This window comes from Panthera pardus, unplaced genomic scaffold (assembly GCF_024362965.1).
Source record: "Panthera pardus isolate Hobbes unplaced genomic scaffold, ASM2436296v1 HiC_scaffold_8, whole genome shotgun sequence".
Classification (NCBI taxonomy): Eukaryota; Metazoa; Chordata; class Mammalia; order Carnivora; family Felidae; genus Panthera; species Panthera pardus.
Genome location: NW_026527013.1, coordinates 30304957 through 30321970, shown reverse-complemented (window position 1 = coordinate 30321970; position 17014 = coordinate 30304957). Strand labels below are relative to the sequence as shown.

At 45.2% G+C, this 17014-nt stretch overlaps 1 protein-coding gene across 19 annotated transcripts in view; it reads left to right on the top strand.

Annotated features, from left to right (window-relative positions):
- The window catches only part of CADPS (calcium dependent secretion activator), a 476583-nt gene that overhangs the window by 200617 nt on the left and 258952 nt on the right, over window positions 1-17014 (top strand). For all 19 annotated transcript variants that reach the window (XM_053898015.1, XM_053898017.1, XM_053898018.1 and 16 more), the window contains exon 4: window positions 13311-13391. In XM_053898015.1, the coding sequence (XP_053753990.1) occupies window positions 13311-13391 (81 nt within the window). The remainder of the gene's footprint in view (window positions 1-13310; window positions 13392-17014) is intronic.

Sequence of the window (17014 nt, the reverse complement as noted above, 5' to 3'; positions counted from 1 at the left end):
CTTTTATACTACCTTGTCAATATTTGAAAATGAAATTCACTTCCTCTTAAAATGAAGAGTGAGCATTTTTAGCAAAAGCGTTCACTTTTATTAGTGCGTGTAGGTACTTTAGACCTCATTGGATGTTCTCTGGACTTCCTGCTGATTTCATTGTCTTTGCCAGTTATAAGTTGCTTTCCACCATGACTCAACAGTGTGATATCAAAATTATTTAACAGTATAAAGGGCATTTTATTTCCTATAATATTTATGTCAAATCTTCTATGACTCGTTTTGAAAAAGTGACCATTTTCCATCAAATTAGCTGCCTCAGCAGAAGTTCAGGCGTTAGTAAAAACTAAATTTGCGGCTAATGACAAAAATAATAACTTACATTTGTGCTATACTTTACCAATTTTGAAAAATAACCCTTTTTTTGAAGGTTACGCCCACCAAATGTTACAATAGTGAACTGTTTAAAAACATATTTTTTAATGTTTATTCTTTTTTGAGAGAGAGAGGGAAGAAGGAGGAGGAGGGGCAGAGAGAAGGAGACACAGAATCTGAAGCAGGCTCCAGGCTCTCAGCTGTCAGCACACAGCCCGACGCAGGGCTCGAACTCACAGACTGCGAGGTCATGACCTGAGCCGAAGTCGGACAGTCAACCGAATGAGCCACCAGGTGCCCCAACAGTGAACTGTTTAAAAACTGACACTCTAGATTCAGACAGAACTGAATCTGTATCCCAGCTCTACCCCTTTTCAGAGATGTTACTTGAATCCCTCTGAGCCTCAGTTTCCTCATCTCTAAAGTGGTGATGATTATAATGGTAATACGTATCTCACAATTAAACAAGACGGTGAATGCCATACTTGATATGGTGCCAGGCCACAGGGTGTACTCAGGATTCAGTATCTGTTAGGTCTCCTGTGGACCGTAAGCTCATAGAGGGCAAGGTCTGTGCCTGTCCTACTCTGACAGCTCAAACCACAATGTCTGGTACAAAGCAAGCGTTGAATGAAAATGTTTTAAATGGTGAGTTGAATATTAATATTCCATTTCCTAGATGAGGAGACAGGCTCCCACAGTTTAATTGGTTCACACCTCAATCATTCACCACACTTTAGTCCATTATTCTCCACCCCTTCTACTCTTAAATACTTAATTTCAGTTACACATTCAACAAGAATTTAATAAGTCTAAACCATTTGCACTCAGATTTCTCTTTAGGTCATGATTTGACCACTTATTAAGTATCAGGAACCACACTAAGTGCCTGGACAAACTTTTCTTAGAAACTGATCAAAACAACCTTGCCCCCAAATAATATAAAAACGGGGAGGGGGGCAGAACATAAGAGACTCTTAAATATAGGGAGCAAAGAGAGGGTTATCAGAGGGATTGTGGGAGGGGGAATGGGCTAAATGGATAAGGGGCATTAAGGAATCTACTCCTGAAATCATTGTTGCACTGTATACTAATTTGGATGTAAATAAATAAATTAATTAATTAAGAAGAAAAACCCAACCTTGCCCAGTAGATATTATTAGCTTCATCTCAGATTTAGTTCTGCAAATATTCCTTGCTCACCTACCAAACATCAGCCACTGCAAACCTTATAGGGAATAACATAAGATAAGGTCTCTGCCCTGGAGGCATTTATAGTCTTGCAGAGAACATAGCATGGAGCAAATAATGCAAATGTGATAGAAGCAATAAAAGAGGAGGTCCGAATGCTGTGGGATCCTAGAGGAAGTGACTTTGCCTAGGAACGAAAAGGCTTCTAAAGAAGAAACATGGATATTGAAACCTGGGTTAGTGTTAGCCAGACAAAGATAGCAGAGAAGGGAAAGCATGTGCAGCAGTCTGGGGCCATGAAAGAATATGCCATGTTCAAGAACCTAAAAGAAGCAGCATAGAAAGACTCAAGCCTGGAGGGCAAGACCCAGTGTTGGCTGATAAGGCTGGAGAGCTGTGCAGGAACCAGATGGCAGTAACTCCCTAGGCTTTGAGAAGGACCCCAGACTCCTGCTGCCAAGGAAAAGGGAGCATTCCTGACAGGTCTTAAGCAGGAGCAGGATGCCAATGGGGATCAGGGATTCAATCCTTGCTCTCTGAGTGTGGCATCACCATCATCACCGAGGCACATTCTTGGCCTTCGCCCCACGCCTACTGAATCAAAACTCTCTGGGGAAGAGCCCTATGACTCTGTTTTTCTTTTTGTTTTTTTATGACAGCAAGTCTCTCTCTCTTTTTTTTTAAAGTTTTTATTTATTTTGAGAGACAGAGAAAGAAAGAGCATGCACACGAGTTGGGGAGGTGGTACCAAGAGAGGGGAGAGAATCCCGAGCAGGCTCTGTGTTGTCAGCGCAGAGCCTGATGCGGGGCTCGATCTCACAAACCATGAGATCGTAACTGGAGCTGAAATCAAGAATCTGACACTTAACCGACTGAGCCCCCCAGGTGTCCCCCCTACGACTCTGTGTTTTAACAGGTTCTCTGGTTGATTCTCACGTGCACCATAGTTACAGAACCATTGGCCCTTGGTAGAGAAGTTCTCAGGTCTTGCTACGCTTTGGAATCACATGGAGATTTAAAAAAATATATATTGGGGCGCCTGGGTGGCGCAGTCGGTTAAGCGTCCGACTTCAGCCAGGTCACGATCTCGCGGTCCGTGAGTTCGAGCCCCGCGTCAGGCTCTGGGCTGATGGCTCGGAGCCCGGAGCCTGTTTCCGATTCTGTGTCTCCCTCTCTCTCTGCCCCTCCCCCGTTCATGCTCTGTCTCTCTCTGTCCCAAAAATAAATAAAAAACGTTGAAAAAAAAATTAAATAAAAAAAAATAAAATACTGGTGCCCAGGCCCAACCCAAAGGTCTGATTTAGCCGGTTCGACTGCAGCCTGGATATCAGGATTTCCTTTCATCTCCCCCAGGGGATTCCAATGTGCAGGGAGGACTGGGAACTGCCATGTCAGAGAGGATGCAAGTAAACAGGTCAGCGATCCAGGATGGGGACAATGGCAACCTGGCCTAAGGAAGTAGGTAAACAGAATAGACAGAGTCAAGATATATTTAGAAGGGGACTGCATGATTACGAAGGGATAAACCAACCTAGTTCCACACATCCTCTCCTCACAAAACCACCTGCTTCACAAAATACCCTGGCCTCCAGCTGCCACGGGTCCCCCCGGGAAGAACGTGCCCCACTCTTCTTTGAATGGCTTCAGTTCCCTGTGTCCTTAGCATAGTGCAGGTGAAGCGGACCATCTCCCAGCCCCAGCTGTGAAGGTTATTAAGAGGATCCATAAAAAACACAGCTGTGTCCCTCATGCTGGATAAAACCAGTGTCTGGCCTCAAGAGTACTGAATTATTAGCCTTGAACTTGCAGACCCGCCTCCTCTCCGAGGGATCATGCTAAGTGCTTTACAAGTACTGGTTTTCATTCTCATTACAAGCCTCTGCTGTTGGCACTATTAGGACTCGCACTTTGCAGAAGAGGCCTCAGACAGAGAGAGTTCCATATATCTTCCAGTGTCACAGAGCTGGTAAGTGGCAGAGCAAAGATTTGAGCCCAGATCTGACTGTTTCCGGTTCCTGGGTCCCCGATCTCTGTGGCCTACAGCTCTTCTGGTGGGGAAGGGAAATCTGAGACCTGTGTCAAACAGAGGGTTTAGATACTGGACCAGCTAATGATACCTGGAAAGCCAAGCTGCTACATGGTGAAAGTAATCAAGGAAGGCTTCCCTGAAGGAAGCAGATCTGAAACCAGACCCTGAACGACATGTCCGATTTGAAATAGAAAGGAGAGAGGAGGTCATTCCAGGCCTGGGGGATTATGGGACAAGACTGGTAGAACCCTGCAAGATCATAAAGGAATAGATTGGTTTTCTGTTTGGGGTATTTTTATGTATAAAAATGCTTTGGTGCTCGTTCAGAGAATTACTGCATTTGGAGCTATTGTGTTATATTTACGGCGTTGCCCGAAGCCAGCAAAGACATAAAAGTGGTGACTCAAATGCAGAGGATGTTCTTACTGGCTGGCCAGCTCTAGGAGCTGAACCCTGCATTTGCAGTCAAAGAGAAGTACATCCCTCAGATGGGAACTTTGACCCTTCGCAAGGTCTTCTCTTGGAGAGGAAGTAAGGCATGCTAACGAGAGGCACTAACGATCTTATTTTAACTTTTCAGCAAATGAGGTACTATCTCCTTGGGTGATTTTTATAAAAACGGAACGTCATTGAGTATGCACAGGACACCAAATTTCACGTTTTCTCTAGAAATAACCCTGGAACAGAGCCCTAGTAAAGACAGATCAGAGGCAAGCCTGCAGACTGCATGAGAGCCACCCCCAGGAATAAAAATAGAACAATAAACCTGCAATGTGTTGAACCCCTACAGTGTGAAAATGTCTCTTATGATCATCACTACAATAGTCCTCTGAGGGTATTGGCTTTACAGCTGCGGCTACAGATGCTCAGAGAGGTTGAGTGCCCTGGGCTGGTCACACAGTGAGTATGTGACAGAGGTTGGGTTTGATCTTCAGGTTTTCTGATTCTAAAATCCATGCCCTATTTTCTAAGCCTGTCCCCTCTGCGAAGGGCCAATTATCTCTGAAACTACTGGCAAACTACTTAATCTTTTGAGACTTGGTTTCTTTACTCAAAGCAGGGAAAACCTGTCTTGCCATTTGTGTTATTAGAATCAGAATTGGTATAAGGATGAGATGCGCAGGCTAGAGCAGTAGTAATCGCTGCTGAGATTTTCCTTTTTTTCTTTTAATGTTTATTTATTTTTGAGGTGTGGGGGGCACATGCACAAGTCGGGGAGAGAGAGACAGGGGAAGAGAGAGAATCCCACACAGGCTCCGTGCTGCCAGCAGAGAGCACGACGGGGGACTCAAACCCACAAGCCGTGAGATCACGACCTGAGCTGAAATCAAGTCAGACAGTTAATCGACTGAGCCCCTCAGGCGCTCCCCACCTTTTTTTTTTTTTAATGAGGTGCTGAGATTTTCTGAAAGTGACCGTGTGCCAGGCATTCTGCTACAAGTCCCGGGAGTTGAAAACTAAAGTTAAGGCTCAGAGAGGTCTCATAATGTGCTCAGCACAGACCAGCCTCAAAGTGGAAGGGTCAGGATTTGAACCTGGACAGTAGGGAGGGAAGGCTTGCTGCCCACGTTCTCCAGCCCCGTCGGAGGTGGACGAGGAGGAGACAGGTTGGCGGGAAAGGAGTTCGGAGGTGGCAGGCAGGCCCTGAGTACAGTGCTGTAGCCACAGTCCCAACCTCAGTACATTCTTGAGACAGGAGCTTGGGCACCCACGTCCCCTGGAGGGGAACTGTCCTGGCTGTAACTTTCCAGACTGCAGTGTGCCAGGAGGGCGGCATTTGCTGGAGCAGTTTGTGAAGAAGGATAAAAAAACACGGGGCTGTGGAGAAAAGGAGGGCCGTGCCAGCTGACAGGAGTACTTTACAGGGAGCTGCCTCCGCCCTCCTCTGCAGTAGCTCTTGGCAGCCTCCTGCTCAGACACTAATCCCTGGGAACCAAGGGGCCAGAAGTGGAGAGGAAACCAGGGAAACGGATCCAGGGAAGCCAGGTCAGCCTCTGGCTTGCACTCCCTGTCACCACTGACAGGTGCACCCGACTCAAGCCCCCAAAGCCCGGAATCATGGATGCTTCATTAGGACTGTAAACGGGTTGACAGGCTAACAAAGTTCAGTCTTTACCTGTTTCTGCGGAGCATGGCACTTCCCAGGACACAGTCGCTAAGCAGCAAGCAAGCTAGAAGTTAGCAGGTTGGGAACCTGGTCCCAGCTCCCTTGCTGATGATGGTGCGACTTCTGGGCAGGTCACTTTCCCTCTTTGGGTCACAGTTAATTAACTTGGTCAGGCAAGTATCAGAGGCCCCTGTGTCTTCAGCACCGTGCGAGGTGCTGGGGACGCAGAGGTAAGCAAAGTCACACACGCCCCTGCCCTCAAGGAGCTTAACAGTGTAGTAGGTAGACATCCCAGGGTCACGTGAGTGCAGGTGAAATTACAGCTGTGACACATGCTAATAAAAGGAGAAGTGCGTCGTGCTAGGAGAACTTGGCAGGAGAAACCCACCAAGTCTGGAGGGGTCGGAGAAGAGTTTGCTGCAAAGCTGAAGGATGAAGAGGAAGAACCGGTTACGAGTCAAGGAGGAGACAGGGGAGAATGCTCCGGGTGTGGGAAACATGCAAGCACCTGGCAGCAGAGAAAACAACCCCTCCCAGAGGCCTCAGCGAGGAGCCCAGAGGCCTGTGCTGAGGGGGATGATGTGATGTCCGACGGGCCACAGAGCTCAGCAGGGCCTACACCTCTTCCTGAACTTACTTCATCATCTGTAATGCTCCTTGCAGCCGCAGTGCTGGATCATCTTCACTGTCGTCCTGAGGCTGAGTTGGTCCATTCATTCTGAGGCAGAATACCACAGATTTTTCCAGGAGGTAGAACAATTATTCAAATAACGCATGAAATAATCTGCCTGTTTCCGTTTAAATTTTCTGCATATGTGAATCATGTCTGCTTTTTGCTTGACTGCCTGGCGGCGGTAATAATGATGGGTTTGGAACACTCCAGAGTCGGACTTGCCCCCAAACGTGTGAGCCCAAAGAATGCAGGCAACCCTAGGGAAAGGTGATACCCAGAGATGTCTCCCAGGCACACTGTCAAGGCCACCCAGAGATGTCTCCCAGGCACACTGTCAAGGCCAATCTTCCAGGGCCTGTGGGACTAATGAGGAGGCTCCAAGCCTCAGCCCAGTGATGATTTCTCCATTGTCGCAGAGGTCAGTGTTCCCAGGTGGGTTCCTCGTAACTGACATATAGATCCACGTGCATAGTGACGTAGCTTCCTCCCTGTCTCCTCCCTCCGGAACAGCTGGATGTATCCACGGACATGAAAAAAATGAAACGCACGGGAGAACTGCTTAGGAGAGACTATCCCAAAATGTGCCACTGGGCATTTAAATGACTTATACACAGGGTGGGATAGGATTGGGAAATGTAGGGCCACCCGAGTGTACCTTCTCACTGATGTGTCATGCAGCGATCCGGGAAGGGGAGAGGGGGCATCGACTCTAACTGGCCACATACCCCTTTCTCGGCAGGACTAGTGTCCCCAGAATATACCTTTGACAAGTGCTCGTCTAGACTTTGCAGAGACCCCTGGGACATAATAGCGAGGGTTTGTCCTTTCTCAGGTGAAGGGACTGTGGACAGAGGGGTCATGGCTTGGGCCCAAAGCCCCCCAGCTAAGGGCACATTGAGGACCAGAACACAGGCTCCTCGTTCACTCCAAGGGCTCCCCTACCCCCGTGTCTGGTTTCTGTCATAAATCACAACAGGCCGGGAGGGGAATTGACATCTGATGTGTGCCCTCCCTAGAATCGGGACAATTCTAGAAACTCTTTGCTAAACTATAGGGCCTACTGTGTGCCTGCACCATGCTAGGTGCTTGGCACATACCATCTCATTGAACCCTAAGAACACACTGGGGTAGGTATCTTACCCCAGTTAACAAATAGGAAACCGAGGCTTAGGTCCAGTCACGTGTTCGATCCCTTTGAGGAAGGAAATTACAAAGTCGGGATTTGGACCCAGGTCTGCCTGACTTCTCTCAAAACGTGCCACCTGTTGTCCCATTTAGTCCTTTGAGTAGCCTCGCAAGATGAAACTGATCCCCACTTAGCAGTTGAGGATACTGAGGCTCGGAGATTCAGAAACCTGACAAGGTCGTGGAACCAGGGAGTGGGATAGCTGGGCACAGACCTCCCTCTGCCCTATTCTCTCAGGCCTGCGTCCTCTGCCGCGTGCTCTCCCTGCAGGTGTAAACCGGGCCGACCCACAGCCACGCTGGTCTGAGTTCTTGTCTCTGCATTTACTGAAGGGGCACAGCGTGAGCTGCAGAGAAGCCCAGGCCTTGGGATGGGCTTGAACTGATGGCTTTGGTGATCACCTGTGAGCACTTGGGCAATGCTGAGCCCAGCTCCCCATCCCTTGAAGAGAAAAGTTCAGGGAAACAGTCCCTTCGCTTGGCAGGCAAATCCTAACAGCCACCACGCTGCCTCTGCTTGACCTCTGCTAGTAGGAAGATTATTCGTCTAATTAGGTAAAGAGCCTTCATACACATGTACATATTTTAACCCTAATGAGCTGTCAGCGGCAAGGTTTGCCCTTGGCCTGGTTGGCCAGTCGATCTTTCCTTCCCTTGGTGGAAAAGGCCAGTGCAGTAAACAGAACCTTGTTTCCATGGAAGCTCACTCTTGGGTTTTTTTTCTTTTGGGCACTTGAAAAGGTGATTACTTGATTTCTCTCTGTATTTTTGGATTTCATACGGTAGGGCTGTCAAGCTCCTCGATTGAGGATGGCCTTCTCTCTTATACCAGGCTGTTTGAGGGAACTTTGGCTGCATTTCCTTTTCCATCCCCCACCTTGGGATCATTAGCTGTTGGGCAGCCGTCCACTCTCCTAATTCCGGTCACTCTCCTAATTAAAATCTAACAGAGCAAAGGGATTTGACCCCAGAGAACGTTGGCGGCCCTGGGAAGCCAGGGAAATTTGTCAAGAGGTGGGAGCCCCTGAACCCTTCCTTTCCACGGTGCAGACTATCAGAGCAAATCCCTATATCCACACCACAGAGGGACACTGTCCCTTCTGATACGTTCTTGTCTGAATCTTTGACGCCCCACTGTGGCCCATGTCAGAAATACAGCCACCGTAGGCTTCTTTAATAACACAAACAGCAGCCACCGTTTCCTGAAGATTCATTCAGGAAACTGCATGCCGGGCCCTGGGCTAAGCACTTTATATCCACTGTCTCAATGAATCCTTACGACAACCTTAAGTAGATTTATTACACTGATTATTCAGATGAAAAGGCCTGAAGCACAGAGAGGTTGAGTCACTTGCTTAAGGTCACACAGCTCCTGAGGGGCAGAGCCGGGATAAGGACACATCCATTGCTCTCATTTCTTCAAGAGGGCCCTGGCACTGCTATAGCCTCCCTGGCAGAAATCAGCCAGTCGTGACAGGGGACGAACGGTAGACATTTCTCTGCCCCACAGTGGTGGCTCAGTGTGGTAAACTGTCCCATGTATACAAGGAACAGAAATGAGGCCGCCAAGGTAGTTAATTGTCAGAACCAATTAGGAAACCAAACAAGGCACTTAAGAAGGAAACCAACATAAGGCAGAGCAAAAGAGCTTCAGTTTGAGGCAAGACAGACTCCGTTTCTAATGGATCCTACCTCTTGACCCGCTGTGTGAACTACAGTAAGTTCCTGAGCCTTACTGAGATTCAGTTTCCTCATCTGTAACAGGGGGTAATAGTGGTACCAATCTCCTAAAGCTCTTTCACAAACCGCACCGTGGAATACTTTTCAATCAAATAATTGAGTAAAAGACAAATTGCATGCAGTTCCATAGGCGTATTTATTCTAGAATTGCTCAGAATCTGTTTTTTTCTTAGTTTATTTTTATTTTGAGAGAGAATGAGTGGGGGGCAGGGGGGAGGGCGGGGGGCAGAGAGAGAGGAAGAGAGAGAGAGAATCCCAAGCACTGTCAGCACAGAGCCCGACACAGGGATCAAACTCGTGAACGGTGAGATCACGACCTGAGCCAAAACGAAGAGTCAGACGCTTACCTGGACACTTAGCCAACTGAGCCACTCAGGTGCCCCTAGAATTGCTCAGAATCTTAATCATGTATTATACGATTCCAGGAGGGAGCAGCACTTCCTGACCCCAGACTCCTTCTCCTGGAAGAATGCATATTAATATCTATTTCTTGAGACCCTTTAGAAAACACTGAAATATAGGTTATAGGATACCAGGGCTTGACTTAGGCATCAGTAAGTGCTAGTCTTCTCTCTTTTGTTCCCAAAATGTTCAAATAACCTTATCTGTCCTTGCTAGATTTAAGCTCCATGGAGGCACCAACTAAGTCTGCCTTGTTCCTTTCTGTGTTCCAAGACATTCCATAAAAATCTGATAAATGAATGAGTAAATGAAAGAACCCATGAATTAATGAATGAAGCCTAGAGTAGACCTAGCCGGCTTGTCTTCATTGATGACATTCTCTGCTGTCTCTAGTTAACGTTTGATGAGGGCCAGATGTCTCTGCAAAATTTAGTAATAGGGACGGCTCTATAGGATGTGTTTTCTCTTTTTCATTTCTTTCTCTGTGAACACCGTATCTTCTGACAGAATTCCCAACTTTATCCTCTAACCAAATCATTTTGCTGCTTCTCAGTGAAGAAGGCAGACGTTTGGTCTGCCTGTGTATTTGAACAAAACATTTCTGAATGTTCCCAGTGGATTTGTACCTGGAGCTTAAGAAGTGTTGGGTTCCCAAGGGAGTAGAATAAAAGCAGCTCCTTAGAGCTTAAAAACAACATAGAAGATACTGTGTTTCCCATGTGCACCTATTGGAAAGTTGTAATGGATGGGCTCCCGGACAGCACGTAACTGCTTTCATGTGGTTCTCTTCATATGTATGTGGAACAGGTTTTCCAGTTCATTCTCTGCGCACTGTACTGTGCAAAAAACAAACATTTCAGTGTCAATTTAAAAATATTTAAGTTGGTCACAGTCTAGCAGATTTCCCTACTGCAGAACTTCTCAGAGATTTTGTGCATTTTGACGTACCATTTGCCAAATTCAACTGACCGTTCTTTTGGAGGCCTTCTGGAACCCTTATTAAACTCTGTTTGATAGGATTGTTGTTCAGCAGAACACTTTTAGAATAGATGGCCAGAGGTGACTGGGTGGCTCAGTCGGTTGGGCATCCGACTTTGGCTCAGGTCATGATCTCACAGTTCGTACGTTCGAGCCCCGCATCGGGCTCTCTGCTGACAGCTCAGAGCCTGGAGCCTGCTTTGGATTCTGTGTTTCCCTCTCTCTCTGCTCCTCCCCCGGTCATGCTCTTGTCTCTCTCTCCTTCAAAGATAAGTAAAAGCATTTTTAAAAAACCCTTTTTTTAAATAAATAATAAAAAAAAAGAATAGATGGCCAAAAGTTGTCATCCAGTCTTTATGATCTAGGAAATAGTCCTGCTCCTCAAAACTGTGGAAAGGAGAAGGTAAGGCAACTCATGAATTGAATAAGGTGATAAAAATGCATAAAACTAGATGGATTTTATGTGTTTTATAAAACAACCAAAAAAGACTATGCACAATGCTTCAAAAGTATGACCATAACTTTTTTAGTGTTCTTGTTTACATCATATTAAAAATAACTGATTTTCTATGCCATTTTGTACCATAGATGAGATTCTTTCTTTCTTTTTTTTTTTAAGCATGGATCTGGGTTTTTATTTTAAAATTTCTAAATAAAAATGGCTTTTAAAGGAAAGGGACTTAGGAGCACCTGGGTGGCTCAGTCAGTTAAGCATCTGACTTCAGCTCAGGTCATGATCTTACAGTTCGTGAGTTTGAGCCCTGCATCCGGCTCTGTGCTGACAGCCCAGAGCCTAGAGCCTGCTTCGGATTCTGTGTCTTCCCCCTTGCTCTGCCCCTCCCTGCTCATTCTCTTTCTCTCTCTCTCTCTCTCAAAAATAAATAAACATTAAAAATTATTTTTCTAATAAAGCTAAGGGACTTAGAAAATTCAGATACTTCTTAAGCTACTTTTTTTTGTGAGTTAATATGTACTATAAAGAGGGGCGCCTGGGTGGCTCAGTCGGTTAAGCTGCTGACTTCGGCTCAGGTCATGATCTCGCGGTCAGTGAGTTCAAGCCCCTCATCGGGCTCTGTGCTGACAGCTTGGAGCCTGGAGCCTGTTTCGGGTTCTGTGTCTCCCTCTCTCTGACCCTCCCCTGTTCATGCTCTGTCTCTCTCTGTCTCAAAAATAAATAAATGTTAAAAAAATTTTTTTTTTAAATATGTACTATAAAGAGGAATAAATCCTATTTGAATGTCACTGTTCCCTCTTTATTACATTTTTCTGTGAATAAAATTAGTCATAAATCACTGAACAAAACAGACTCAATTACAGTTTGAAGGATAATTGTAGGCTTACCTGAAAATAAGTAGAGAACCTTATTTTTTTGGTGCCCATGCCCCCCACCTCCCCTCTGATAACCCTCAGTTCTCTATAGTTAAGGGTCCATTTCCTAGTTTGCCTCTCTCTTTTTACTTTTTTCCCTTTGCTCATTTGTTTTGTTTCTTACATTCCACATATGACTGAAATTACATGGTATTTGTCTTTCTCTAACTGGCTTATTTTGGTTAGCATACTACATCTCCCAGTTCCATTTGGTTGCTAATGTCAAGATTTCATTTTTTATGGCTTAGTAATATTCTTGTGTGTGTGTGTGTGTGTGTGTGTGTGTGTGTGTGTGTGTGTGTGTTTCAATGAAAGAAGATGTTTGTTGAATGACAGAAACGTAATTTGTAGAGCAAAGATCAACAACTATGGCCTACCACCTACAGTTGCACATAAAGTTTTATTGGAAGACAGAAATGCTCATTCATTTATGGATTGACGATGTCTGTTTTCACATTTGTTTCGAAGACCTGAGTCATTGCAACAGAGATCTTATGACTCTCAAAGCCTAAAGGATTAACTATATGGCCATTTACAGAAATGTTTACCAACCTCTTTCATAGATTCACAGACAGATGTGCTAAGAATGGCGATTATGTAACCAACCCCTTCATTCTATAGGTGGGAAAACCAGAGAAGTTAGGGAGTTGTCCAAGTTTATTTCTGCTTAGTTATGCTGAATCTTATGTCCCAAAACCTCCAACTCCAGGGAAGACCAGGATAGATTTCAACTTAGATGTCAACACCGACTCAGTGATAGTAGCCATCTGGAGTACTGGCTGAGGAAGTCTCAGGGCTCAAAGGAAGGAACACAATGATTGATTAATCTCCCACGGTCTGGGGGTGGGACAGCTGTGGGATATATGCCATGGAGGCGCTACAGATAGGCACTATGTCTGCTCCACACATTTCTAATAGTTATTTCTGTCTCCTTCTTTGTATGTCTGTCATGTAAACACTTTCTTCATTGGACCAAAACAGAGGTGCTATTGGGCCCTCATTGGAAGCACTCCTGCCCAGCAGTTCTCAAGTGATTCTTGTGCAAACTCATTCTCGTGTCTTTCCTAGCAACTGTCTACCACGTGATGCTCTGGCTGCAAGGATTTCATTTAAGACTTCACTCAAATTGGATTTGTTTGTTACAGAATTCTTAACTTTTAGTGAAATGTGTCTATGGGGACAGAGATTGGGGCGTGTAAAATGCAAAGTCACAAGTTTATTGGCTTTTGCGATATAAACTGAACATCTCCCATGTTTGTGCTTTTGTGCAGCTGGACAATCCAGATGAGCAAGCAGCCCAGATCAGACGAGAGCTGGATGGACGTCTCCAAATGGCAGACCAAATAGCCAGGGTAAGGAAGCTTTGGGGACATTTGCTGGGGGATCAGGCCAAAGCTCCACACAGGAAGCACACTGATTATTATTAAGGTCCATGGAAAGATAAAAGTGAGAAGCAGAGAGGAAGGAAGATGAGGACAATCACTTGACAGAGCCCTCATTCCTCCTTTCTCAGGGCAATTCTCCCAGATAGCATGTATGTTTTCTAAGTTCCAGTCAATATTCAAGCCCCACCTTCCCTTTTCCACCTTTCCTTTTCCTTTTGCCTTATGTTTCCAACTGTCTATTGAGAACATTTCTTCTTGGATAGTCCCCTGCATTCCAAGTTAAATGCATTCAAAATCTAGCTCCTTTTCTTCTTCTTCCCACCATGTACGCATACCTGCAATGGCTCGTCACTTGCTCTCTATCAGTTACTACAGATGGGACTTCCTAGGTGTTCTCAGTTCCTCCTTCCACCCCATAACACCCCACACGTAGTCAGCTGCCCAGCTCATTGATTCTACCTCCAAAATGTGGGTCAGATCTCTTGACTGCTTTCCAGCACCTCGGCTAGTGCTTTGATTCAGGCCCTCATCCTCATTGCCCAGATCTCACGACAGTCTCCTCGTGGGTATCCCTGGCTCTGCTCCTGCCCTCTCCAGTCTGTCCTCCACATGGTTGCCATTCTCAACCTCACGCATGAGCATCTCACAAACAGAGCCTTGGAATCCTTCAGTAGAATCCTTCACTGCCCCCAGAACAAAATCTAATCTCTTCAGAATGATATTCCAGGCTCTTCATCGACAGACTAGATCCTTTCTTGTTAGACTCACCTCCCACAACTTTCCCATCAGAACCCCCCATTTCAGCTACAGAGACTGTCTCCCTCGGAGTGGTCCAGCAGGCCCTTTCTCACCTCAATGACTGTGCACCCACCGGAGTGACCTTTCTTTTCTTCTCCTTTTAGCAAACCCTCTTGCTCAGCCCTTGGTGCTCAACTTAAAACCCCTTCTCTGAGAGCTTAGCTAGTTCTCCTCTCTCTCGGAGAGAGGCCTCACACCACATTTAGACCTTTATTGTAACCGTTCATTGAATGGTGACTATTTTTTTTACATTTCTGAGTCTCCTGGTAGACAGGGTTTCTCTAGAGTTGGGATTATGTCTTAATTGTTGATGTCTGTGAACCTGAAAGTTATCCACTATTATCGCTGTCGCTGTCATTTGTGTTATTAGCAACAGTAGTAATGTTAGTAGAATTCATTGAGTGCTGACTGTTTCAAGCATACTAAATGCTTTACATGTACATCTCATTTAACCCTTAAAACAGCCCCTAAGTATATTTCAGTTATCATTTTTGTTTTAGAGGTGGGGAAATCAAGACTGAGCAGGATAGGTACTGGTTAAGGCACTACCCTGGAGACTTAATTCAAGTCTGTCTAAATACGAGGGCTGGGACAAGGGTGAGCCTGGTACTCACATAAGGTACAAAATTTAAACGTGGGGGGCCACAAGTGCAGTAAGCATGGTAAGTACCATTTTAATGAGATATTTTTAAAGCATAGTTAATGCAAAAACCCATGAAAAGTAAAATATCAAAATTTTAAACAATGGTATCCTACTTGTTCCTATGGTAACCACAGGACATATGTCTCTGTGAGGGTAGGAGGCTGTGGGGATGGTTAGGAGGATGCCAATTAGTAGAGCCTGGCTTTTTCCCTTTTTGTCTATGGAAAGAAGTGTCTAGGGGCACCTGGGTGGCTCATTCAGTTAAGCATCCAACTTTGGCTCAGGTCATGATCTCACCATTCACGAGTTTGGGCCCCGCATCGGGCTCTGTGCTGACAGCTCAGAGCCTGGAGCCTGCTTCGGATTCTGTGTCTTGCTCTCTCTCTCTGCCCCTCCCACCCCCCGTACTCTGTCTCTCTCAAAAATGAAAATAAAATATTAAGAAAAATGTCTAAGGACTTGGACACATGGAAAGGACTTCTACTGGAAGAGAAACCAAAATGAGATTCCAAAAAACTCGAAAATCCCCGTTTGGGCTTAAGCAGCTTTATTGAAATATTTTGCATTTTGTTTTTGGACATCTTCAAAGTTTACAGTAGCGTCAGTCTGTCGGATAAAAATAAGAATGCAGTTATGGATTTGCCGAAAGGTAGCGTAAAAAGCTCTTATGTTGGAAAACCCTGCCTAATGAGAGAAAAAAAACATCAATAAAGCTTCAGAATTTACTTTTGTAAACTCAGTGTCTCCTCAGCAGATTATGCTGAATATAGAGGTCATTTGGTCCATTCTTAGCCTATTACATACCAAACTACTAAGTATTCATCTCATTTGAAGAAAATTACACACACACACACACACACACACACACACACACACACACTTCAAAAACAAGGCCATGGCACCTTTATTTTAGTTGTTTATTTTGAGGCTTCACGTGATAATTTAAGAACCTAGTGTAGGCTAATTTCAGTTTTTAAAAGACCATGAACAACTGTTATCTAGTGAGCCAAATTCCTCATCTATGAACAGCAGTAGGTCAAGAACTCTCTCCCCAGCCCATACTACTAGATATTCTGATCCCAAGTAGGGTATTATTGACAACTTAGAACTAGACTTTCTTAGACAATGAAATAGGCAATTAAAGTAAATCTATCTTGGTCATTATTTATAGAGAATGGAGAATAATTTCAAAGTATGTGGAGTATCCCCCAAACATTTAGGGTATTGAGGATTTCTGTGAGTGAGTCTGCCCACCGATATCTCCTGTTCTTGTAGAAATGGACTGTCTTCTTCTTCATTGTTTATTCATGCCAATGGTCTCCTTGCCACAACTAATTAGTCCTGGAAATGCATTCTTTACTCACATGGAACCAATCACAGTTCCCAGCCTGCCATGACCACATTCTGGTTGGTCCAGCAATGGATCCCTGATGCAACTAAACCAATGAACTACTTCCCTGGGGACTGTGGGCTGTGGGCCAATAGGGCTGGGTCTTCTCATGCTAGAAAGATGTCTACAGTCATGTTCAATTCTTCCATTAGGGAAAAGAAGATGAAAGAATGAAGTCAACATATGGAGAGAGACGGAGACAGGGAATATACTGAGATTCCCAGGATGTTCAAGTCCTTGGTTACACTTATTCTTGAGCCTCAGCTGTGTAACTGCTTTTCCCTTGGTTTAGTTGGGTTCCGAGAAATATAAATTCTCTTTTTGCCTAATCTAGGCTGGCTAATACGGAGGAAAATGGAACAATATCTGCCAAAAATTAAAACAAAATATCGAGATTTTAGATATTGACTAGTTCGTGAAGGGATATTCCAGCAAAGCACCCCTGCTTATCTTTTTTTTTTTTTTTTAGCATACCCTGATTTTTCTATTTCTGGCATCACAGTGAATTTTAGTGAGAGTGTGCAATTCAACCCATATGGCTGAACATCAGCTCCTGTAAATATCATAACCAGAAATTCCTGGATAGGGGACAGGCAAGATGGTGGCGTAGGAAGATCCTGAGCTCACCTCCTCCCACAGACACAACAAATCTACAACTGTATGTGGAATTGTCCCCTCTGAAGAGAGCCTAGAAATTGGATGAGCAGAGCCCCCACAACAAGGGACAGCACTAACACAGGTAGAAGGGGCAGAGATACA